We start from the raw sequence: 27830 nt of genomic DNA on the forward strand, positions 1-27830 counted from the left end.
TAGGAAAATCAATGCCTGGAAGTTCTTTGAAGTGTTTCATTAGCCGGAACCATAACAATGACATTACTCAGGGCTACCTAAGAAGGAAAATTAGGGAAGGTGCTTTTGTGTATTCCTATGGTCAAGAGCTGAATAAGATGTCAATATGCAAAACACGTACACACTCTCAGCCCTTCAAGGTAGTCCAGACAAGAAGTATAAACCATAAATATTAACACAACCTTTATTATAAGGTTACAGTACCATAAGCTTGCAAATCTGAAAGCACTTCTCCCCTTCCTTGCCTTTACTTCACAGAAAACTAGGGAAGGTCTCTTTGAGATGTTTCCTCCTCCCCTATTCTTCTGTGGGCTGAGATGTCTCATGCCTGACAATTGCCCTGGCTGCAGCTTTTCCTTCAGTCTCTCAAGATTATTCTCACGGCTCATTACATTGGCACACATAAAGGTTAGCATATGTGGTGAGATATTCCTCAAGAGCACTACTGCAAACATAGGTACTGTGGTGATGCTTCATTTTTATCCCTAGTTAAAATACTAAATGAAATGGATGGGCAAAGAAAAAAAATGAATAATAGAATTTGGATTTGCAGTGATGAAACAGGCCATGAAAGGGGAGGACCGTAGTGTTGGTCAATTTTCCTTCAGGTTATAATGGGACTAATGAATGATGGAAGAATTAGAAATGAAATGAAATTGAGAGAATCTGGGATGCCCCACAGGGTAGCTTGCTAATGAGGTATCTGCAATATCACCTAAATCAAAGATATAGGTTGAGGTAGTTGAGAATAAATAAAAGATACACATATTATACAAATTAATATGCAAGCTGCTGACATGTTATTGAAATGAATAGATAAATGTATCCTTTCTTGGACTTGAGTTCTGGTGGCTCTGGTGTATTGTCTATTACCTGTTTATGTAGGCTGTTTTCAAATAACATCCCAAAACAAATAAAACAACAATTGAATTACCCTTTAAATGTTTTGGATTCTTGGAGGCCACGAAAGATGCTTGTCTTCTTATCTGAGTAGGAAGCCTGATCCAGAACAGAAGTGTAGCTACACACACACACACAAACATCTGCCTTTAAATGACTCTCAGACATGCCCCTGGCAGCTGTAGACGAACCTCTCTCAAAGTGACCATAATGAATAGCTAAAAGTCTTCAGAGAAAAGCTGCCTCTTAGGTGACTCAGGCCAAAGCCATGAGTAATTGCCAGTACTTTGTATTTTCTTTGGTAGCAAACTGGCAGCCAAACTGGAATGATTTTGTACTAAGGTAGTACAGTCTCCACATTTCAAATCTATATATGAAAGCAGAATGAACAATATATTGTAACATCCCAATCAATTATTTATTTGTTATTTACATTCCTCTTTGCTTGCAAAAGTTTAATCCCTCTGTCCAATTGCTTCATACAACCATAATTCCTTAGAATGGTGTTTCTCAAACTTGGCAGCTTTGGATTTGGAATTCTGGGAGTTGAAGTCCACCCATCTTAAGGTTGCCAATGTTGAGAAACACTGCCTTAGAAAAAGAATTGGACCAGTTAAGTCCATGGGCATAGATATACCAAATAATCTCCCATCTGATTTCAGCAGGCCCAATTTTCACTCTTCCTCGGCCAAATTTCAGATTTTTCTGTTATAATCTCAGTAATGCAAAAGGAATCAAATCTAAAAAAGTCTATTTTCTAAGTGGGATCTGGCTCATATTCTGAGTAAATATGAAAATCTCAACCAAGGAATAATTGATAATGGCAGCGCTTTTTCTGATACAGTTCTGCTTGCCAGTAAGCATGGAGACCTTCAGCTCCTCATCAACAAAGTCATAGAAATATTTGAAAAATACGGCTTGAAGCTTAACACCTCAAAAACCAAGATCATGGTCGTCAGCAAACAACCCGTTAATTTACCACCAATAATTTCAGAAGGAATACCACTAGAAAAAGTAGAAACGATCACGCACCTCGGTTCTAATTTACATGCAAGCTGGGACATGGCCACTGAAATAAAGACAAGGACAGAGAAAGCTCTAATAGCATTCTTCAAAATGAAAAAGGTCTTCTGCAGTCACAACATAAGCCTAAGACTGAAAAACAGGCTTGTCAGATGCTATATTTTTTCTATCCTGCTCTATGGAGTAGAGAGTTGGTCTCTGACAGAAGGCCACCTGAAGAGACTAGAAGCATTTGAAATGTGGATTTACAGATGGCTGTTACATATAAGCTGGGTTGACAAGATCAGAAATGAGGAGGTGATAAGCTGCCTGGGAAAGCCAGGGAAATCATCAAAACAATTAAAAAATGAAAATTAGAATATTTCGGATATGTGATGCGACACCCAGAAAAATACGGCATACTCCATTTAATCCTCTAGGGAAAGATTGAAGGCAAACGAGGTCCAGGCAGAAGAAGAACATCATGGCTTCAAAATCTAAGGGACTGGTTTGGACAAAACTCAGCAGCACTTTTTCATGCAGCTGCTGATAAAAACAGGATCGCCAACATGATCGCCAATGTCCAATAACGGATATGGCACAAGAAGAAGAAGCGCTTTTTATGAAATAAATGTTTTAATATGTTTTAAATAAGTGCAGCCATACTTAAGAGGTTGTATCAAAATATTGCCATTCATCTATTATGAAAGAATGTATCTCTTAATATAACTGTTCATTAAACTTGAAGTGAAAAATCAAAACATTGTATATTTCAACTCATTACTCCTTTCTGTTCTTATTCCAATACGAGTGTGTTTTGAACAACAGCAGATCAAAGCATGTACACACCATAAAAAATACCGTAATTCCATAATATCAAAAGGTCATTCACTGGGTATTCTAGCTCCACTTGTGTTAACTTTCTGACATTTCATTCAGTTCAGAAAAAAATCAATGTGGTTAAGTACTTCTGAATCATCTTTTAGTTAAAAAGGACATTTTTCTTGCTCCAAACTCAGGTTAACTCTAAAAATGAATATTTAAATGGATGCTTTAATTACAACTATGCAACCAATTTTGTCCTGTTGGGACTGCATGGTCACCTAGTGCAAAAGCCTATAAGTTCTAATATCAGTAAACAATTTTTGCATATGGAAACGATGCTGGATGACTTCCAAGGAAGCAATTGCAAACTGAAGAAGGCCCCAGTTAAAGTAGGTTATAGAAGAAGAACTGGTTTTACTGGACAAGACAGAGACAGGGGAAGATTCAAATGTGAATCTAAAAATGACAGATTACAAGAATGATATAGAAAAAGATGTCACATTTTTCCCCATATCCTTATTGAAACCTATCATTTTTAAGTCCACCTTTAAATCAATTTCAGTCTTGCCCAGTAAAACTTATACCTTTTCCATACCATCGTCCATCAATAATGGCAGAGATCTTTAAAGGTAACTTCCAAGTCCATTGTTCACAATTATCACTTAATGGATCATTTGTTAACAGACCAAAGGTGCTTTTTTCACAAGATAACTGGATTTTCTTGTTTTTCTTTGAAGACATTTCACTTCTCATCCAAAAAGTTTCTTCAGCTCTTCTTCAATTGCCTCATGAAAAAAGCATCTTTGGGACAACCATGACCTGGATGACAGAGAATCTCTATAGACCAGGGCTTTTCAACCAGTGGTATGGGTACCACCTGTGGTACATTGGCACCTGGCAGGTGGTACGTGACCATCCTAGAAAAGTGGTAGCGGGGGAGGGGAATGAGCTGAACTGGTGGCACCACCGCACAAGCCTGAGCGAGAGATGGCTGGAGCTGCAGGGCTGTCAGGGCTCAGCAGAAGCACCAGGATCAGTGCCGCTTTCCAGCTGATCGGCGCTTCTTCAGGATGGTCAGGGCTCAGTGGAAGCGCCAGGATCAATGCAATTGATTCATATTTATGACGGTCAGTGTCCCAGGGTCATGTGAAGTGACCAAAACCTGCTGCAACCACCCAGCAGACGGGAATAAAAACCAAACACCCCCCCACCCCACCCCCGCTGCCAATCCTCAACAGAAATGCTCACAACAGTGAAAACCTCGGACAGGAGGAAGAGCGCTGCTGGGTGGGCAGGCATCTTGCTCGTCTGTGGCTTGGGGGGCACTTTTTTCAGTGCCATTGTAACTTCTAAGAGTCACTAAGCGAACTGTTGTAAGTCGAGGACTACCTGTACTTTATCACTTTTTTCATATATATTTTTTTGGTCATCAAGTTTTTGACACCTTGCTAAGCGACTGGTGGTACTCGGATGTTGCCATATCCTAAAAGTGGTACAATGGATGAAAAGGTTGAAAAGCCCTGCTATAGACATTTGTTAACAGACTTTGTTGCAGTCTGCATTATGAGGTCAAGCTGAAGTATTCTTCTTTAACTATAATCTTTATTTCCTTCTGATGCCTCTGGTGTCCAACCTTCAAAATTCCATCTAAGTATGTTTTCTTGCAGATACAAAAATATGAATAATTGTGAAGACTTGGGAACATGAATAAAGGAAGAATTAATTTCCAAATGTTATTAAATCCATCTGATCCCTGTCAATTTATAACTTTCTAAAAATCAATTCTCTAATCACGTTTTTGCTGTTAATTCCAAAGAAACTGCATTAATCCTTAAACTCATATGTAAAACTTCTTTTGTAAAGGATTTGAAAAAAACTTACCCAGTGAATGCCATAAGAGTTGCCATTCCAGAGATTTTCAATAGTTCAAAAGCAATAAAAATTTAAATCCAAAGCGATTAAGAAATGGGGATTACACCTATGAGCTTTGGTAAAATCTCCAACTACCAATCACTCAACTCACAAGCAGATTACAAAAATATCAGATCCTGCTATCTACTCTTGAGGAGCTCCTGTCCAGAGTGCTTATTGACAATCGCACAATCTGATCTTTTCCCAGAGATTTCACTGTTCAGAACTCACATCCAGTTGGCAATTTCAGATGTAACGTCATTGTTACTTCTTCAGTGACATCTTTGATTTAGTATAAGACTCACTGGAAGTCTTATACTAAACCAACTGTTCATCCTGTTCTTACGTTTTCAGATAGGTTTCTTTAAACAGCACTTCAGCTACCTCACAAATATGCGGAACCATTAAAGAGAAACTGCTAAAGGTGAAGTAACCCAACTAAGCCCTAAATTCCCTACTTAGACTTCATCCAAAATCAGATTAAATGCTTAATTCAATTTATTTTGTAATGTTGAATTGCAGTTATGCTGTGACTGATCAACTAGAATTTTCTGGAGTAAACTAAAATGATATTACATTCAAGGTGTTAACAAATACCTACAGTATAAACATGTAGCATGGAGCCATGTTATTTGAGGGCTTGCCTTTTATTACTTACATCTACTCATCCTATCAAGTCTGGCATGGGAGGCATGTTATGGATCCAGTCTTCCAAAGAACATCATCTGAAGAGAGCCTTTTCTGCCACAGCACTTTGAAACATCATTCTCCCCAAGATTAAACCAATCCTGACCCTACTGATCTTTAAGAAGGCTCTCAAGACAGGGCTTTGTAATAGGGAGCCTGTTAGTTAGTTGCATTACTGTTGTATGGATTGTAAAGGTAAAGGTTTCCCTTGTTTCTGACTCTAGGGGCTGGTACTCATATCTGTTTCCTAGCTGAGGGAGCCAGCGGTGTTAGATGACATTTCCATGGTCATGTGGCCAGTATAACTATACGCTGAGGAGCATGAACCTTTCCACTGAAGTGCTACCTATTTATCTATTCATATTTGCATGCTTTCAAACTGCTAGATGGGCAGAGCTGGGGCAAGTAACGGGAGTTCACCCCCTTGTATAGGATTCAACTCTCGAACCTTTCCAGCTGACAAGCTCAGTGTCTTTAACCGCTGATCTGTCACGTCCTCCATAGATTGTACTCTCCTGCAAATTAAGTGCTAAACTATTTTTCATTGGGTTTAGTGGTTTTCATTTTAGTTGGCTATTTGTAACTATTTCGTTTTTTTTTGTTTCTAATTGTATGAGTCACCCAGAGTCATGTATGTGAGATGAGAAGCTACATAAACTGAATAAATAAATAAATAACACCACAGGATGGCTGGGATTGTATAACATGCTAGTTCACACCAAACACATCACTTAGCCTGTCACTTTAATCAAGCCATCATATCCATATCATAAATTGTGGTTAACCATCGGTTAACCAACAACAAATGTGAAAATTTCTGACCTCTGCCTCTCAGCTCCACTGCAGGAGAAAAGGAGAGGGAAGTAAATAAACAAGTAGTCATTCCTTGTTTAATTGTGTAGTCTGATCCTAACGTCGGTTTACAGAAATGCATATCCAAATCAGCCTCACAGTTCCAAAATGTTTGCAGATGCATACATCATACATGTTATTCGAGGTCTGATTTGTGTCTTATATTGGGATAGTTGTCTGGATAGCAGATTAACACTGAACCATCTGGTTGCTATTACACATAATAGGCTGTGGTGTGCGGTGGCTTCCCATGAAGCTGAAGGATCTTAACATGGAGGTACAGCTGAGCCAAGTCTTGAGGGCACTGGCCATGCATTTTTAATACGAAAATTGTATCTGTTATTCCAAGAGCAGCTGTCCAAATAGCTTTTCATTTAGAATTAGTAGTAAAAATATTTCTCCCAGGTTCCTACAGTTATTATCTGTTTCTGTCCAGTAGAATTCCTATTTGCTTCAAAGAATCAAGCACCAACACTCAGGAAAAGTTACCAATGTGTAGTCCTCTCCAGGCTTTGTTTGGCCTGTGGGCACCATTCTTGTGATCATTACAATCAAAGGAATTACATTTAAAAAATAAAAACAAAAAAGAAACAAAAGTTGTGCCAAGAAGAAGTATTTGCAAAGTTGATGAATGAAACTGACTCTGCTAATCCTTGCAGAGGAAAGAAGGAGCATCCATATCAATTTAGAAAAAGAAAGGGTGGAAAAAAAGGAAAAAGTAAATTCTTAATAAACCGATCTGCCACCTTGCTGTTAAGACCCCTTGCAGTCTCAGAATAACTGCTGATCTCACCTTGCTCCTCTCCATAGCTTTTCAGCAGGAGCCTGTTGCTATATTTTTCTCCAGTGGCACTAAATAATTCAGCTGGGTTTGATGCTTTGTGTACAGGCCATATTACAGGCATCAGGCCAACACTAAGGTCGCTATGGAGACATACAAGCAGTATCACCTTCTTTCCCTGGGCCATGAACATATGGCACATAAACTGTAGATGCATTACTATACCCATGTTAGCAATACAAGGGCTTTTAAGAAGAACAGAAGAAAGGACACGGTTGGGTTACCATTGCTTCCTTTCTGAGAAAGACCCTATTCTTCTAATAAACCATTTGTAAGATGTTGTACATTAGTGTCAATACTGTTTTACAAGGGGGAGGGAGGTGGAGAATAAAAACACGCTAGGGGAACTCCTCTGGCACAAGATTTCAAGACAGTCTTGTCAAATAAATGTATCAGTCCTGCCAAACTTTCTGTAGAACAGCAGAGCTGAAACAGCAAAAACACACCGAAAAAATTCACAGCCTCACAAGGTATTTAATAAATATTTTGTCACAAAACTTTAGGAAACATTTCTAAGATACTGAGCCATACCGTTGTCTGCATTTTTATACATTCTTGAAAACAGTGAACTCTTTAAGAAAACACTCTAAGAAAGAAAATCCAACCAAAGCATTATAGAAACCTGTCACCTTCCCCAAGAGGAAATGAAGTCAGGGATCATTTGCATGTTTTAATTACTAGATGCAGTTGCTGCTGCATCTTTTCTAAACTAGCCATGTCAGAGTAAAGGGACCGGAGAGGAAGAATGCAACTAGGGGTTGCTAGACAAGCAACATAAAAGTATTTTTGCAACCACTCTTTTTTCAGTGTTCTGACATCATCCATTTATTGAAGGACACAATCAACAGACATGTATTCTTTAATTTAATTAAGAATCATAATTAAAACTGGGTTTGGGTGTTTTTTTTGGGGGGTAAACTAAATTGGTAATGTCATATAAATTTTCAGCATACCTGAAATAAAGTTATGTTTTCTGAGTGGCGGCCCATGGACAATTGGTGACCAATGATGTTACCGAACTTGGTTGGTTAGGGAAAGGAAATGCAATGTCACATTATAATCTCATAAAAAGAATGCCATAACATGCTTAGAATTCTCACCCAAATCTTGTAATATTGAATGAGCTGTTAAGTTTTTATGTCATGTATAAAAACTTGATTCTCACTGCATGACATTACAGGTAGCCTTGACTTACAACACTTCATTTTGTGACCATTCAAAGTTACAACGCCACTGAAAAAAAGTGACTTATGACAGCTTTTCACACTTACAACAGTTGCAGCATCCCCATGGTCACGTGATCAAATTTCAGATGCTTGGCAACTGAGACATTTATGATGCTTGCAGTGTCCGGGGGTCACCTTTTGCAACCTTCTGACAAGCAAAGTCAATGTGGAAGGCAGATTCACTTAACAACTGTATTACTAACTTAACAGTTGCAGTGATTCACTTAACAACTGTGGCAAGAAAGGTCGTAAAAGTGGACAAAATTCACTTAGCAACAGAAATTTTGAGCTCAATTATGGTCATAACTTGCGGATGACCTGTACATTTAAAAAGTCAACATGGACTACAATGCTACTTTCTCACACACACTGCTGCTAACTGTGCCAAAGGTGCTTTTTCAAGAGGCAACTGGACTTTCTTGTTTTTCTTTGAAGACATTTCACTTCTCATCCAAGAAACTTCTTCAGCTCTGACTGAATGGTGAGCTGAGGAGATTTCTTGGATGATACCGCAATGTCTTCAAAGAAAAACAAGGAAGTCCAGTTGCCCCTTGAAAAAGAACCGTTGAGACAACCATGACCTGGATGGCTGAGAATCTCCACAGACTCTGCTATTAGCTATTCCAATATATACCTACATTTATATTGAGCTGTTTGAATCAGCCCAACTTGAAAAAATGACAAATGGCCAAAATATCTTTCCCACAATCAAGCTTCACACAGCCACCAGAGATTCTTTATGCAGCAAATGTTGCTCTTCTAGAAAGGTAAGCAGATTTTCTCTGTCTTCAAGAAATACTGAGTAGTTCATACCAATCAAGAACCATCCATCTCACTCCAAACTGCTGCCTCATGCAGATTTTCATCCCTGTTGGCTATGGATTAAAGTTACAGGACTAAGTTTGTATCTCTCACACAGTGGCAGTATGGCAGTAGTATGACATAATTTTTTTCAAGGTAATTTTAATCTTGCAGATAATATAATTGTGCTTTTATAAAAAAAAAAATTAAAAGGGCACATGAAAAGTAGCATGTGATAATATTTAAAGGAAAACTTTTCATGTTTTCTAAAGTAATGACTTTTAATAGCAGCTGGAATAAAACATGACAACAAAATAAATCTGTATTGATGCAGGCAATTGACAGGAAGAGTAATGATGCCAAGAATAGGATTTTGTATTTCAGTTATACTAATTTTGTTAACAAATCAAATTTGAATTACCTTCAGTACCTTTACATATTTCTTCAGTTCATTAAGTCCAACATACACATATAAAAACATATACACACATGTCTCTCTCTGTGTGTGTTTGTGTACCGATAGTCTTCTTTAGTAACAATTGGGACTGGCAACTCAATAGTTAAGCGAACAGCTTGCTAACTGCAATTGTGCTTATGATCTTACTTAGGGTCATAACATTTTTAATCACTGTTAATCACTGCAAACAGTCACTAAATGAGGCAGAATCTAAATGTGTATATCTATCTATCTATCTATCTATCTCTCTATCTATCTATCTTTAAGAAAATAATTCAAAAGCAATAGATTCATCTTTCAGCATTCAAAATTACAATAACTCAGTGTTAACAGAAATGTCCAATTCTGAACAGATCTATATAACCAATTTTAGAACAACTCTGCAAAATCTATCATCTGCATTGGCCATCAGTTTTTGTAAACTACTTTATTATATTGTCCCTCGTCTCCTCACAAACCAGTCTCACATATTATGATTTGTGTTAATTTATTTGCTCACTACAATTTTATAATCTTTGATTATAAAAAAAATCAAACAACAATTCATTTTGTATCTATCTTTTAAGTCTGTATCTGTTTTTCAATACTGTAACTTTAAAAAAAATGCTGCCCTGGAATTAATCCTCACTCAGGGCAATGATTTAGAAATAAATAAGCCTACCATATGGGAGTCCAGGTTGATTCAGCAAGTTATGAATGTGTTTAACAAATAAACAAGCATGTATCAAATTGTAAATGAGCTTTTAAAGATCCAGACTGACAAGACCTTTCTCATTTGTGCCTTTCTCATTTGTTTTAATGAAGTCTGTTTATGATATTTCAATACTTCCAATAAAAAATAAAAGTAAAAAAATAGCAGATTTTTTAAAATACTTGCTACTCTAGAAATGGCAATTTGAACAACATAAAGAATTCACTTCTTTCCACATGTACTCAGAATTAAATTGCACTTAGTTAATAAGATTTAATTCTAACAAGCTGTGCTCCAACTTTTTTCCAGGTGAAATACTTTTCCACATAAAGTCTTTGAAAAGTACATTATTTTCAGAGAACTATGAAAAGGAACCAGACATCAAGTAGAGAGAAACGGAAAGGTCATATGTAACAATTCAGTGACAACAGAGCACTAATTCTGAAGTTGTTAACAGTAGAAAAACGAAGAGATCTGCAGCTATTGTTGAAAAGGGCATTCTACATTCTGTATTTCTCAGGTTTAGATTCAGCTGTGTTTTATTTCATAATAGGCAATGTTAACAGTTATCTTTTTAATATAATACTAATTTAATTAGTAATTTAATACAAGACCAGCTCGACTTACAACCACAACTGAGCCCAAAATTTCTGTTGTTAAGTGAGACATTTGTTAAGTGAGTTTTGCCCCATTTTACGACCTTTCTTGCCACAGTTGTTAAGTGAATCACTGCAGTTGTAATACAGTTGTAATACAGTTGTTAAGTGAAGCTGGTTTCCCCATTAACTCTGCTTGTCAGGTCACAAAAGGTGATCACTTGAGTCCTAGACACTGCAACTGTCATAAATACAAGTCAGTTGCCAAGTGTCTGAATTTTGATCACATGACCAGGGGAATGCTGTGATGTTTGCAAGTGATGAAAACAGTCTTAAGTTTCTTTTTTCAGTGCCGTTGTAACTTTGTAAAGTCACTAAATGAACTGTTGTAAGTCAAGGACTACTTGCACTAATAAAAACCTTCCTGAATTCTTTCTACCATGCATTAGTCAATGATGTATACACAAAACTGAATGAAACAAATTGGCATTAGAAAATAAAATAGAAACAAGGTTTCAACTAGACTCATTTAAAATTGGAAAATTTTGGTCACCCCAAAAATTAGCTTCCAGGGTCCTAGATTTTACAGACTTAACTTAGCCAAATTTTTCCATTTTCAATTATTTCAGCCTTCCAGAGATTATAGTACCTGTCCTCTATCTCACAACTTCCAGAAGTGTTAGAAATGGGCATTATCTTCCAAAACTTCTTAAGGACCAGAGTTCACAAAAGTTCTAGAACTGTGCAAGTAAATTGGAAGAAGTCCTTTCTTGATTCAAAACTGGCACTACAGGTAGTCCTTGACTTATGACCACAGTTGTAAAGTGAATCACTGTAGCTCTTACGTTAGTAACTCCACTGACTTTGCTTGTCAGAAGGTTGCAAAAGATGATGATTTGACCCTGGGACACAGCAACCGTCATAAATACGAGTCAGTTGTCTGAAATTTGATCATGTAGTCGTGAGAATGCTGCAACTATAAGTGTGAAAAGTCATAAGTCACTTTTGTCAGTGCCATTGTAAGCTTGAACAGTCACTAAACAAACTGTTGTAAATTGAGGAATACCTGAAAAGCAGGCCATCCTTTGCAAGAGCCCTACAGATAGTCCAACTGTTCCCAACTGTTTGCATATGCAATTATTTATTTTATTTTATTAATTTTCCACTTCTGAACTGCCCATCACCCTCAAAGAGAGACAGCACTTCTGCGTACAACACTTCTGCTGGAGCACAAGCACACCATGCAGCAAGAAAACATTTCCAAAGCAGGCATAGGAGCCTTGTAGTTGCTTACACGCTTCAACAAGAGGTGTTTCATTTGGAAACACCTCTTTCAGTTGTTTTGCAAAGCGGTAATAGCTTCATTCACAGAATTCGGATTTTTTTAGAACTTGTACTTTATAGACATGGTTTCTCATACTTATAATACTGTGATAAAAGCAAAAGTCTTGCAAGGGACTGATCACATGATCCCTTGTATTCCATAGGCATTATCTCGACACAAGAACATTGTATTAAAATTGATTTCTTTAAAGTCATGAATTGTTAACAAACTAGTAACCAATGTGGATTTATGTGTAATCTTGTAAAAGAAACCAGCACTTCAATATATTATTTTAGCATTAACAAGAACAGAGAATTGAAGGAAACTGTCAATACTAGTTCAGACCATTACTCAACTAAGCCACTTGTCCCAGCATTTTCAACACTGACTATCTGAAGCTTCTGGAACTGCAGGAAGAAGTTTTTCAAACTGTACCTAGAGATACCAACTATTGAATCTAAAACCTTCTACATTCTAAGCATACTTACTTCTGCTGAATTATTCATGAACAGCAGAGGTAAAGTATATTTTTTTAAAAAGAACAAGATATACTGATCTATAAGAATGAACACAGATATGTTCCTGAACATTTGGGGCAATTGTTAAAACCCATGAATTACTTCTTAAACTGACATGGGACTTTTGACCTTCTTTGCTCTAACAGAGTAGTACAATTAATACTCTGAAATCCCAGTCTATTATGGGATATCAGGTCTCATGCCATTGCAGTTATATTCAGGCAAACAGGTGAACTAAACATCCAAGTGAAATAAACATCCAGATATACTTATCAGTGTCTTAATCATCCAGTTGAGAGCACAAATTATTCCAAATGAAAAAACAATACCATGTGCCTAAAGTAAACAGAACTTTGTTGCAGCTTTGATATACCATGTGGCTATTATGCGCACAAAACAGATTTGCTGATGAATTCCAAGACAGTAGACTTTGACACATGGCATGTAGATCTAATGCTTCTAAATACTGTAAATGGAGAGTTGCACTTATGGGAAAGCAAACTAATATCTCAATACTTTTAATATTAGATGATAACCAATATTAAAGCAGCTATATTTACTTACAAAACTTCCACAATGTTTGTGGGATTTAGATTTATTTAGATTACCTTCCAACTATATGGCACTCTGTTTGCAGAAACTAAGTTTTTATCTGGCAATTCATAGAGATTTGTCCCTTCAAAATATCTCAGTGATTTCCTGGGTCCCAATATATATATTCTTTGTGTTCTTATTTAGCTATATACTTATAGTTGCTTCGCAGAATGAGATGAGAGGCATATAAATTTAATAAATAAATAAATAAATATGCTATGCAGATACAACACAGAAAGAAACATACAGAATGTTTCATTTTGATTTATCCAGTAAAGCAGATCTCTAGATAGGTTAAAATTCTATGCTAGCAAAATGATCAAAGTTTGGATTGTAAGAGTAAAAGCCTATAAATCAATAAGCTCTGGGCAGAGCTTCAGTCACAAAAGATTCCTTCTCTGAATCTTTCATCATATCTCATCCAATTCAGGAATCTCTGGATAGCAATGGGATGGGGACTGCAAAGGAAACACTGGACATGTAAACCCTCTCCCAACCTAATCTGCAGATACAATGTTTGCTTTCCATGACAAAGAAATTCAAATAATGTGTGTTGCACACAATTTCTGATGTCTTTTCTTAAAGTTGTATTAAAACTATGTAGCTTACAAAACGTCAAGCAACTGCCATGCACGTGCAGTTTTGGTATTTTTAAGCACTGCAAAAAAAGTTCAAGCATCAGTATAAATAATTTAGATTTATGCCAAAGACTGGCCACAATCAGATTAAAATCCATTTATCTATACTATGCATTCAGCAGCTATAATGCCAACCCCAGAGGATTTCAGTGGATAGCAATTGTCTCATTTTTGTATTAACTTAAATTGCTCCTGGAACAAAACTTGCTGTGCTCAAGTATGGATGTTTTTTAAGTAATTTACTGTCCCTGGTAAGTGTTTTATGGGTCTGGTGCTGACACAGAGAAATACATGGCAGAGTGTCACCATAACACTGCCAAGTTCTTAGCCTCACATTCCCTTTGCCATTGTGACATAGCAACTCCAGTTTATGACAAATTGCAACTGAAAAGCTCTCAGTCTTACTGAAGCATAAATGAAAATTAATGTACTTGCAGCACAGTAACAGAGACCTGGTTGATTTTGTAGAGGCAGAAGATGGGTAAAACATCACTATCTGCTCTAACAGAACAATAGGGAGATTAAAACTGAATAAATCCCAACCACCAGGTCCCCAGGAGACTCTAGTCGTACTGACATCTAGGAATTGGAAATGCTTTTTCATATCTGCATTGCTTTACTTTATTATTGATATTATTATTGATATTATTATGCAAAAGTCCACATTACTCTTTGAGGTTTATGAATTCTGAATTTCATTTATACACAATTTTGATAAGTATGCCAGTATTAAGCAAAACACAGTCAGAAAACTTCTCCAGCTTCACTTCTTTTTGCATTCTATCCCTATGTTGACTTTCTTCCTTTTCCTTCTCATTTATTATGCTGGCCTCTTCCTATGTTCCAAACAGATTAGACTAGTTTCACTTCTCATGTCCTAGCACCATCTGCTGCTGGCCTATTTCCTGCAGAGCAGGCTGTTGGCCAGCAACTTCAATGTTAAGAGAGAAAACCTCTAGATTTAGAAGGGCTTTCCTCCATGAAAGTGCTGCTACAGCAAGACCTTATTGGAGTCTTTTCCCCCTACCTAGAACTCTCCTCTGCTTCTTATTGGAAGAACAAGAGTAAAGAAAAGTATCAAGAGGACGTTTGGCTAACTAGTGTCAATCCTGATAACGATGAGCACAATTAATCCAAAAGGTATCTGCCACTGTATTTTCTGTTCCAAATAGTTTGCTGCTTCACCTTATGAGATCATATTAGAGTGGGTGGGGAAGAAAGGTGAAAATAATCAATACAAAAAAAAATATCCCAAAAGTATACAAGAAAATCTCATCAAAACCACCAAGACATATTGTTAAATATCATAACCAAGATCAGAAATTGAAGAAAAACATATGCTTTATAAAATAGGGGTGATGATAAATGGTAAAAATAGTTCATCACATGTAACTGCATTGTCCTTTTTGCTTTAAGAAGTATGAGATTGTGAAAGCTAAAGCAATAAGTAAGGGTGGGAACAGATATCAGATATGCAAAAGAGTAATTTTAGGTTTTAAAGTGCTTTGGGGTCAAAAAATAAGTAATTGTGGGTATGAAATGTGAAACAGAAGTGAGTCTCAGACAGAAATAGAGGCTATGAAGGATGTGGAGCCTCCTTGAACTTCTCTGCCAAGAACAGTGGCTGGAAAAGATGAAAGATGTAGTTAGGATGGTAGGAACTAAAGGAATTGAGTCAATGCAGAGCCATCACATATAATTAGCTAGTTGCCACTGGAAATGGACCCAACTTCAGGGGAGATAAGGTGAAAATATTTTAAACTTAACTGCGCAGAGTAAATAACAAAAGTAAGGCAGGGAAGGGTAAAACAAACCATATTAAGTTAATGAGGGATGAAAATCTAAAGCAAATGAAGCCTACACTGTGCCTGAGAAATCATTCTACAAAGCTAAGTGGGGCTTCTTTTTTGAAAAGACTTGCAATAAAAAAAATCCTAGTCCAATAGACAGCACAACCAAATCAAGAAATCTTAAGACTAAGGCTGAGAACGCAAAACACCACTGAAAAGTGGTGGAAACAAGTCTACATCTGCTTCATCTTTCCGCGTTTTAGCTAACTCCACCTCTTCGATCCCCAAGTTTGTAGTGGCCTGAAAGAAAGAAAAAGGTTTGCTTCAGTCCAAGTTTAGCAGCCGCCCCAGGCAGCGAAGGGCTTTCCCGTGACAAAAGAAGCCTGGCTCTACTGAAACAATGGCAATTTCCTCTCCAGTTTGTTCGCCCCCGACCGTTTGCCTTTTTTTTTTCTTTTTGCAAAGGGACCAGTCCGAGGGAGAGTCAGCAGTATGAAAATCCTGAATTCCTTTATGTACTCGGGTCGCGACGAGCCCAGTGGCGGACGTCCACCGGTCCCTTTTACGCCGCCGCCAGTCAAGTCGGCTGCGCCCGAGTGAGCGCGCCGTTCCCCACTCCCACCTCGCTGGGCACAATGGTGCGCTTAGAGCGCGCCCGGCATCTCGGCCCTCTGCCGCCGGGGATAACGGGATCGCCTAGCTGAGTAAGGAGCTGGGAGCCGGGAAACTCTCAGGGACTAGGAAAGGGAAAGCGTCCTTGGCTGCTCCGTCTCTGGGAAGCAAGGACTGGCTAGCTCGTTTGCACCGAAGCTACGCACGCAGCAACGCCGGAAGAAAGGAAACACAAGCAGGCACACCGCCCCGACCTTACCTCCACATTAAAATACTGCTCCGCTCGGCATCCGGTGGCACATAAAATCCAAAGCAAGGCTTGCAAGAAGAGGACCCTGGATTGATGCACGAAATCCCCCCGACTTGCAGTGCTGAAGGCGAGTAAGATCATAGTGGATTATGGGCTTCAATGGAGAAGGAAGAGAGAAAGCTCCTTTCCGCCGGCCGCTGCTTTCTCCCTCCCTCCCCCTCCTCTTCCTCCTCCTTCCCCCCCTTTCGGATACCCAAACAAAAACAGAACGCGCACACGCGACGTTTTGTTGTGCTAAAAAAAAAAAAAAAGAATAGTAATAACAATAACAATAAAGCCCAAAACTGGCGAGGGACGGTTGGATGCAGGTTTTCACCCACGAAGGTGGGAATATGGGGGAGGAGAGGAGGAGAAGGGGGGACTCGACCCTTTACTTCCAAGCGCAAAGTGGCGGCAGCTTTTTAGTAGGGTCAGCTCTCCTTCATCTTCCTCGCTTGTCCCGTCTGGGCGCACGAGCGGAGGTGCGACTCCTGCGAGACGCCCGGTTCGCCCAGCGGCAGCAGCCGCCGCCGCCGCTGCTGCTCCGGTGTGTGTTCGTGTGTGCGTGTGTGTTGTGTTGTCTTTTTTCTGCTGCTGCTGCTGCTGTTGCTCCTCCTTTTTTCTGCTGCCGCCAAGGCCTTGGATGCTGGGCCGCCACTTCCCAGCGCTTCAGCCTCTCCGCTTCTGGTGCTTTTTCCTTCTCTCCTCCACTCGAGAATGTACATCTGCAGATCTCCGTTAACTCCTCCTCTCGAGTCAGCCTCCTCGGAGAAATCTTAAAGGAGACTGCTGCCCTTAAAAGCTCCTCCTGGATCCCAACAGGAAGGAGAGGAGGGGTCGCTGGCGTGGGGATGGCATAGTCTCCGCTCTAAGCAAGGCCAGCCCGGCCCGGCCCGGCCCAGCCCAGCCCAGCCCTGACCAGCAGGAGGAGAGGAGGAAAGAGGTGGGCTGGCGCGGAAGGTTGAGCACGCTGGAAGGGAGCGGGCTGCAGGTCTGTGTCTCCTAGAACATTCACTTACTGTCCCGATTCGGAGCCTGGGCGAAATAACGGATCCCCTGGGTTTGCACACGCCTTGGACGCCGTACCTCCCAGGAATAAACAAACATTAGACCTTCGTTTCCACCGCTGCCTACGTGGTCTGTGAAACCGCCCGCCTTTCTTTCACTCATTTCTGCAGAAAAGAGCTCAGAAAGGCACCAGTGGGGTGGGGGTGGGGGGAGTTGGGTCCGAATAAAAGATACAGTCGAGTTCTCGGCTCCTACAGAATCAGAAGGGGGGGAAAAGAAGTCACCTTTGAAGTCAGAAAACTTATTTTTGGGGCAAACCGGCAGGATCGCTGCCAGGTGAAAAAGCGTTCCCTTCAGGAAAGAAGTCTGTATATTTTTCTGCCTCTTTTCATTCAGTCTGATGAAGTCAAATCTGTGTTTGAACTTTCTTCCACAAAAGGTCATGAGATGGCCAAGAAGTCTTGTGTTTCAAATCATCTCTCCAGTGATACTCAAGACTGACCAGGCTACCATTAAAGGAAGCCATTATTTTTCCCAGTGGGTTATTCCCCCTCCCCCAGATTGGGAAATGTGCCCCACCCAGGCTTGAGAGGAAAGAAAAGATGTATTAGACGAGAAAACATCAAGAGCAATACCATCCTCCAGCTATAAAGTTCAGTAACATCACCAGGTGAAATATCAAAGAAATTGTAAAACATTCCAAAAATAAGAGAGGTAGAAGGGGGGGGGGGCGGAAATCTGCAAGCACATTTTAGAACAACATTAATTTAAACAGAACATACTGTAGCAAAGGAAACAATGACTCAAGCCATCCTCTGGGATTAGGACAAACAATAAAGCAAAGGGTTAAAATGACATTTGAGAGAAAAATATCCCCCTGTGGCCAGGGTGTTAAGAGTTTGGAAAATATTTTTTTTCAGGTTCTCTGAAGAGGAGGATGCTTTATGAATGCATGATTTTATTTCTTTAACTTGACAAATGGGCTAGGCAGGAAGAGGTTCATCTCTTTCACCATGATGATTTCCCCAAATAAATTCTAAGGTATCTTGTTTTGTTTTATTTTCCAAAATGAGGATTTCTCATTTTCTTTCAGGAACAGTAAAACAAAGGTACATCAGAGCGAGAAAGGGTGCAGACATCCTTTCTCAAATTTAAATCAATATTATTTTTAAAGTGCTTCTTTTTTCTGATCATGTTCCTTCTATTCCTTCCATTTTTATACAGTAATGGGAATGCATGTAAGAACACTTACCATGTCTTTGACTAGACATAAAAGTATTGGTATGGTGAACTATTTCCATCCTACATGCATGTTGGCTGAAAACTGGAGTCCCTAATTATGATGGCTTATATGCTCTCAAAAACGATGACACACAAAGTAATTTTAACCTATGGACTCTTTTAAACCCCACTTTCCTTAGTTTTATTTTTTTCTCTTCAAAAGTGGTCAGGCAGCTTGTCCTTTTTAAGATGAGCCATAAAATGTCTGCTTGGTATCTTGCTGTACTACCTATCATAAAGTAATTTAAAATGTATACATACATATTAGCTAGGTTCACACAGTGCATTACGCCATGATTTATTTAACTATGAATTGTCCAGTAAGCACTCAAACAGCTTGTCCAACCAACAGTAAACAAAATCACAGTTTATTGCGCTCAGCCATTATATTCATTCTGCCAATGAAGTTTTCCTAGATGTTAAACCTAGCCTGACAAAGAGATTTCTCATCTAGCATTCTCCCTGTTATGATAGGTTTGGGTGGCTTTTAAAAATAAATAAGGGGATACTTTGATATATGTAGTCCCTGGCATCTGTTATAGTTCCATGTGTTATGCTACAACCCACATACTGTACTTTGACAGCATACAGAAAGAATGTGTACAGTTCTGAATTTCTGTACCCATAAAGTTCAGTCTTGAGAAACAGATAATGCAGGGCATCGAAAAAATGCAGTTAACCCATTAATTTCTAATATTCACATAATTCTATGGTTGCCATTTCCTTGTTTCCAATGTATAATTCAGGAAACATCTAAAGACCAATTTATGTTACCTAGTAAATTGTTAATCTTTTTTTTTTGAACAGTGAATTCTAAAGTGTAACATTCAACTGACAATTATTTCAAGAGCACTAAATATGGCACTATTTCTCTCAGAATGATTGCCAATTATTGTCTCATTCTCCATTTCTGTTATTTGCGTTTGTATATGACACACCATCAGAAACCTTTGCAGAATATGTTTCTGGAATCTAGTATGCTTATCCAAGAATGCATGTCCATAACAGTTATACATATAAGGGATTTTTGTAAGCTCTTTGGAAAATACTTAACATAATGCCTTCATCTTTCGTTCTTATCTAAATTTTACAAGACAATTGAGACACGTCTATAAATTGCCAACCATACATTGACTGGAGTTAATTTTGAGCCAGATTTCTGACTTTTAGATTTACCAAATCTGGGTAGCCAAAATCTGGATAGCAGAAAGATTTCAAGGTTGTCTCATCTATTTGCTGCCATCTAGATCTGGATTTTTGCATCCCATATTTAGTACTCTTAATTTAAGTAAAATGTGAAATAATTTATTTATTGTTTGTTTGTTTATTGCCACATTTCTGGCAAGATACACTTGGTAAACCAGTCATGACAGTGTATAAACATAGTATTGAACATAAAATCACTGATTAATAAACAGTGACATAAATTGAATAACTAACTAACAGTAAACCACATAAAATATCACCAGATCAGCAGTCAAATATAAGATACATTACAGAGAACCAATCCAAAATTGATAAAAATGAATTTTCACATTTCATTTGAAAACAGCCAGAGAGAATAAAAATTGCACAACACAACAGCATTTGTGAAGTGATTTACTTGATGCTACCCATTAGATGACAATAAGCACAAAATAATACAGTAGAAACAGAAGTACATATTTTATTGACCCTCGTGTTTGGAAAATAATTGCTTCTTCGTGTTTTGTATCTATAGGATCTGTTCTTTTAGGCCTAAAGGCTTTACATTTTTGTAGTCAAGTTCTCTATTCCTCACTGATATATTTTGTTACTATGGCAATCAAAAACTATTTCCATTCCATGCAGTTCACAAACTAGTTACTTTCACTTATTTCAAAAGTGATAAAATAGAAGTTGGTGATCTGGAAATTGGAGAAGGGAGGGAGGGAGAGGAAAGGAAAGGAAAGGAAGGTGGAAGGAAGGGAAGGAAGGAAGGAAGGAGGAAGGAAGGAAGGAAGGAAGGAAGGAAGGAGAAATGCATATAAACTTTGTACATTATCCTTTCTTGTTTAAATAGCTGAAGACTCTAATGATATCACTGGTATGCACTGTGATGAATGACCTAAGTTACAGAATTATTAGTTTCTTCCACACTAGAGGGGGATATATGTTTATTATGTTCTTATTCCTTCATTGTTAGACTGTATATTTTTAGCTGAATATATTATTTTGAATTAAAAAGATTAATGTTAAATAGCAATATGGAAAGTGAGTTAATATTTCCCCTCCCTTATGTACACTGTGCTAGTTAATACACTATACTTCCTGCATTTGCTGTGTTGACCAGCAGAAGCCTGAGAAAAACACTGTAGTCAAAAATATAATGGATGATTAGAATTAGATATAGTTAACATTAATCTATTAAAGCTCACAATATCTGGACAAATATAACACAAGCTATCTTCATTAGTAACTTTCAAATAAGCATCTGCTTTCCTTTCGGTTTGAAGTTTTTTGTTTGGTCCAGTTGTGATTGAGATATTATTTCTTAGAAGAATCCTTCCAAGCTATTTGTCAAAGAATTTGATTGTAGGAAATAAGACTATAGAAAGTACATTAAAATTAGCATTGCTGGACATTTTTTTACCATATAACTGCTTAGGGATTTTATAAAGCTATCTCAATGAAAGGCAAAGATCAATCTACTCCAAAGTTGTTACCAAGGGATTAAGGTAGGATTTACAGCACACAATCCAAAGGAAAAGTGCTAATGGAATGTTAGTGAATCAGAGAGAGGCAAGGTCATATGACCTCGGACATTGGAAATTGTGGTAATGGTGGCATAGGTCAAATGACAGGATAGCAGTTGCATGAGAAAAAGGAAAGATGCTGTTCCGAAAAAGATGGGTGAGATAACAAAATGAAACAAAACAAGGAAGATGGTCTGGAGTTTTAGCAAATCAGCATAATACACTTTCATGACTCATGACACCTTCAGGGAAAAAAAATGCTGTCATGTTCTAGTATACAAAATAAAATTTCAGGAATCTGTTAATGCAAATTCGAATCAATAATTGAGAGAAGAGAATGGTGATCAGAATAATGAGCTGTGTCATGTTTTCTATCATTTTGATTAGCTTTCTGGCTATAGTCATTTCTTCCTCACCTATTTAGCTTAATCCAAGTTCTTTGCCAAAATGGATCAACACCAGAATGTAAACATATATCTGATAGGTTACAAGTGAAGAGGAATAAGTGAGTGATATTCCTTTACTAGTGAATGTCCAGTGCTACAAACTGCATGTTCACCCATTTATATTTATCTATTTACAGTTAGTCTTCATTTAACTACTGCAATTGGGACCATCAATTCCTGTCAGCCTTCTCAGGTAAACAAGCCAGGGAACATGAGCAGATGAGCTAATTCTACTTTGTTGCAAGACTATATTAATAGAACCTTGCAAGCCTGAAAGAACAAAACCTCCCCATTTCTTTTGTAGCCTGGTAAGTTAGAGAGGTTCCTTTCTCAGTTTCTTTGTCCATTATGTAGCTACAGGCTACCCTACATGCATTTGATCATTCCCTGGGTAGCATCTCTTCCCCTGTCACCCAAGATCATTCCCATAAGTCCATGGCTAAGTGACGTTCAGTGAAACATCATGTGACCAACTCAGACTTACCATATCGGTCTTCCTGCAGTTGTTAAGCAAATCACCTGCAGTCGTTAAGTGCAATGTCACATGACTGGAACTTGCAACTTCTGCCAACTTTGTGGGAAACTGATTGTGAAAGTTGCAAATGATGATCACATGACCACAGGACATTGTGACCATTGTAAATGTACGCTGGTTGCTAAGTGCCCAAATCATGTTCACATGACAGTGGGGACACTGCAACAGCTGTAAGTTTGAGGACTGGTCATAAATTTACTTTTTCAGTGCTGTTGTAAGTTTGAATAGTTGCTAACAACGCAGTTATTAACCTAGGATTATCCCTACTAGGTATACGTCTTACACTTCTTAGGGCAACATACTTAGGTATTGTTTTATTATCAAAATATTTATATGATACAAGTAATATTCAGACAAATGCCCCAAATCACTCAATAAACTTCATTTCTGAGACCAGAAATTTGTACTTTCTGAATCTGCCTTGTGACAACTTAAGATTGGCAAATATACTGTATATCGACTTGATTTTTTGTGAATCATCGGCCACTTTCTCAAATAAATTACTGCCTTGCTTCCAAACAATGGAATATTATCACCCAAGAGCCCTAGTCACTCCATCTTTAGGAAGAATTAAAGACTATCTTCTTTTTCCAGGTATTTTGAGATAGATTAATGATGCTTTTAGTGCTGTTTTTATTGGGTTTCAATTGTGTAATAAGTGCACTAGAGATAGGAAGGTAAAGTACAAACTGAAATAATAAAGAAAAGAAATGTTACTTGGAATTACAGATGTTATCACTTATTTGCATATGACTGATGAAGATTATCAGTTAGATGGAAATAACATGCAAAACTTCAAGTATAGGAAATACATTTTCAAAGACCATTCAACAAAAGAGGATTCCTAATCAAACTGTCCAAACTATCCATTTATTTTACTTTTAATGTGTTCCAATCCCTGTTCTGCAGGCATGTAAGAGTTCAAAATAGTTTGACCAATATACAATATTTACATACACTCCTTCTAGAATGTATACAATTTCATAATATTGTATATGTATTTTACCTAATGTACACAATTTTGTACTGTACATATATTTTGAATTAAAATCCTCACACTACAAAATTCGGCAGAATACAGATTTAGGGATGGAGGTATGTTCCAGTTCTTCTAGAATTCCAAGAAATATGAATTGACTACACATATATTAACATTTAAATGAAATTAATTTATTATGCCCTTGTATATAATAAAAAAATATTCTGACCTTGGGTTAGCTAATTTGTAATTTTAAACAAGTGCTATTACAGTATCATAGGTACATCAAAAGGAAATGTTAAAGCATTGTCCAGGATATGCTAGACTTTACAGATGATAGATTTGAATGATTTTATCTGGCAACTGTTATGTTTTAGCAAGTAGTGCTCTATTCTATGTGGTCATGCTCTTGTTTATCTTGATGAATATTGTTATCTTTATAAGCTTAGGGTGATTGCTATAATTCTTTCCCTGAACCATGAGCAAAACATGACACTGATTAGAAATGTATTAGAAAGAGGGAACAAAGGAGTCTGCAAGTTTTATGAAGATTATGTGGGTATTTCCAGGAGGGTGTGTCAGTATGTGTTATCTAGCATCATATTAACCTTGTATCACCTTTTCCTACTTACTGTATGCCTAACTATGCCTGAAGATAGTATTTTCAAAGGACCTAGATGTTCCTACCAAGTAAGATTAATGAATAGTTGCTGGCAAAGGATATGGCCCACCTTGTTGAGCTTGGATCTAGGTAGCATCTTGTAAGGTACAAGGAACCAGGAGGACACAGGTATAGAATCATAGGACTGGAAGGGACCTTGGAGGTTTTCTAGTCCAACCCAGCCTCAATCTTATTGCATCCTAATCTTTTCTTGAAAACCTCCAGCAACTCTGGAAGGCAAACTGTTCCATTGATTGATTTTCCCACTGTCAGGAAATTCCTCCTTAATTTCAGGTTGGATCTCTCTTTATCAAGTTTCCACCCATTGCTTCTTGTCCTACCCTCTGGTCCTTCAGAGAATAAGTCAACCCCCTCTTCTCTGTGACAGCCCATCAAGTACTGGAAGACAGCTATCATGTCATCCCTAATCCTTTTCTTCATTAGACTACACGTACCTACAATAGTTCCCTTAACTGTTAATCATATGGATAGCCTCCAAACCCTTTATCATCTTTGTTGCTTTTCCCAGCACTCTTTAGCTGATCAGAATGGCATGTGTATTGCTGCTTGCCTATTGACAGGAATCTTGCCAGACTAATACACTCACCACAGACACTATTAGATGACCACTGCAAGGTCTAGGGAAGATCTGCTTTCTGCTGCTTCTCCATTAGCAGATTCCAGACTAGCCAGGATTTTCATTCTCCCCTTACCTCTGCCTGGAAGAAGGTAATAGCAAACCACCTCAAATCTCTTCCAATATCTCTTCCCCACATCATTTGCATCAATTGTTTATTCAAAGTAAAAATCTAGGAAAACATATAGAAGAAGGAAAGAGTAAGAGAGAGGTGAAAAATCAATATTGTACAGAAAACTAACTGCTTGTGCTTGATCCTTATGCAAATCAAAACAAAACCTAGTCCTGTATCATAATCAAGTGCAAAGCTGCATCCATAATCTATTAAACTATGCACAAGCATCCTGTAGAGAAATAATTTGGAGCAGGAAATGTGCTGTTTATGTGGCTAATATTGCTATTGTTTTCTGATTTTCATGTTCAATATTATATACAAGTAAAAAGAGCCAATCCAAACCATTTCAACCTATATAGATATCTTTCATGATCAGTGTATGCCTGAGAGTTTGTGCATTTAAGAAGAACAGTAATGGATCTATCCTTGTTGTTAAACTGTCTTGTGATATTTTATAATAATTGATGTGGAACAATTATTCTTCAGAAGTAATCTTCCATGCATGGGAAAGTACTACTAGATGGGGTGCTTCATTTCTGTCACTCATTGATTATTCCAAATTACATTTTTTTATTTCCAAATTGTGCTGTGAACACAAGTTTCATTCCCTAACACCCAACAAGGCTGGCAACTTTGACATACAGACTAATTTGGAAAACTTAACCAAGCATTTCAAACTCAGCGTAATGTGAATAATGGCTGGGGAGTATTGAGCTTGATTTAATCCATACGCAGCAGCATTCAAGTGACAATCACACACTCAGTTTAATTGCATAGCTTCAGATTTGAAAAATCTCATTAGGCTGCTCAGCTGCTTTGTCATTACAGGCTTCATTCTGAAACCTTGTAGAGAATTGTGGTCAAATGCTATAGAACAGGGGTCTTCAAAACGTGGCCCTTTTATGACTTGTGGACTTCAACTCCCATAATTCCTCAGCCAGGCATGCTATAGAAAATATATATAGAAAATATATATTTCTGTCCTTAAATGTGTTATATTATGATTACAGATACAATCCACTAAAATGCATGGAATGTCAAACAATGTCAAAATATTGAAAGGTGTATTTTGGAGAATCAAATATTTTTTTTATTTCAGGATAACATGCAACTGCATGTAAAGCAACCCACTAGAGGGCAATTTCATTGCTAAACAGGTAGACATTTCTTACCCATTGTTTTGCTGTTAAATGCAAAGAAAATAGGCTGTTTCTTCATTTTTGAATTAGTTTTCTTTTCAAGATTTATGAGCAGTAGCATACAGCATTAATATTAAGCAACATGGATTAATAATCCAAAACTACAGTATCATTGAACATCAAAATTAAGCAACTTAGAAATTTGGAAATCCTGCTTACAAAAACACATATTACTAGGCTTTATTAGAAAAGTATTTATGGTAAAAAAAAAAGGAAAGGAAACACTTGCAAAGAAAGTAAAAAAGAAAGAGTAAAATAAAGAATTACACAGAATAAGAAAATATTTGCCAGAAGTACAAGTATAATTTTTGTACATCTACACTAAGGATAGAAAAAAGCAGTAAATATGCAGTAAAATAGGGAGGGAGGAAGATAATGACAAAATGGGAGAGGGAGGGAAGGAGGGAGGGAGGAAGACTGCAGATAATCATTGATGATTATGATGATTTGTAAATTACAAAGAACAAATATTCAGTATGGATCTAAAAGTAGATTGTCTAAAAGTATTGTCTAAAAGACAATAAAATTATTCCATTCAAATTGAACATGGAATGCATTATTTTATTGTTATATACCTGCTCAGCATATTTAATAAATACTTTTTGTATCCTGGAATCAGTGCTTTTTTTCTTTAAAAAAAAAAAAAAAAAAAAGGTGCCGGAACTCACACACGTCAAACAACCCGCCTTGCCTACCCTACAAGGTACCATCCAAAAAAGGTGCCGGAACTCCGTTCTGGGCATTCTATGAGAAAAAAAGCCCTGCCTGGAATATTAATACAGCAACCCATTATTTTATTTAGTAGAAACTCTAACACAGTTCTGAAATACAATGAACCTAATTATTAAACCTGATAAACAATGGCTCTCTTAAACATTAATAAGTAAATGATACTTTTGTACTAGCAGGCTATAAATGGAACCTGCTGAAGTTTAGGAAGTTGTTAGGAATTTTTAAAGAGATAAGTACACGCTATGCCATTTACATGAAAGCTCCATGTTTTTCACATTACCAGAAAGTGTGGTTCTAAAGATATGATCAATAATTAAAGATCTGAAAGGATTCTGTGCCAATATGAAAAAGGAGTTGTTTTTGTTTTTCAAATAAATAATGAACTGCATGAACTGGGTTTTGTTCAAAAGCAAGAAGAAAGAGAAGGAGAATAAAAAAAAATCTAAAGTTCTTCGGAATCATAAATCAAATCGTGATCTTCCTTTATTGAAGAAAAAATGCAGACACTTTACTTTGACCACAACCAAAAATTGTGTTTTGATTTGATATATCCCTACATGATTTAAATAAACAGGACAATAAGCATCAGGATGAAGTCAATGTCAGCATTTCTGAGGATTTACATCAGGAACTGGAAAGACGAGAAGCTAAATGAGGTTCTAATTTGGATTGTGCTCAAATCGTATCATGACCGTCATCTCATAACAAACAAAACAGCTGGACAGGAAGAGGCTGTATTTGTAGCAGTATCACTTACCAATGTAACAGGAAAAAGACAGCTGAAATAAATATCTAAAAAAAGAATTTGCAGATTGTCATTTGTGAAGCCAGCAGGCAAAAAAAAGCAATGAGTTTAGGAATGAAATTCTCATAAAAAATAAGCTTATTCAAGGGCTCATTGCAAACAAGGTAACATTAAAATTCTGCTCG

At 37.5% G+C, this 27830-nt stretch overlaps 1 protein-coding gene across 1 annotated transcript in view; it reads right to left on the reverse strand.

Moving 5' to 3' along the window:
* The window catches only part of MMP16 (matrix metallopeptidase 16), a 133338-nt gene extending 116643 nt beyond the window's left edge, over window positions 1-16695 (reverse strand). The window contains exon 1 of the mRNA XM_015813100.1: window positions 16564-16695. Within this exon, the coding sequence (XP_015668586.1) occupies window positions 16564-16695 (132 nt within the window). The remainder of the gene's footprint in view (window positions 1-16563) is intronic.
* Window positions 16696-27830: the final 11135 nt, after the last annotated feature.

Source organism: Protobothrops mucrosquamatus, unplaced genomic scaffold (genome assembly GCF_001527695.2).
Source record: "Protobothrops mucrosquamatus isolate PMUCROS unplaced genomic scaffold, P.Mucros_1.0 scaffold135, whole genome shotgun sequence".
NCBI lineage: Eukaryota > Metazoa > Chordata > Lepidosauria > Squamata > Viperidae > Protobothrops > Protobothrops mucrosquamatus.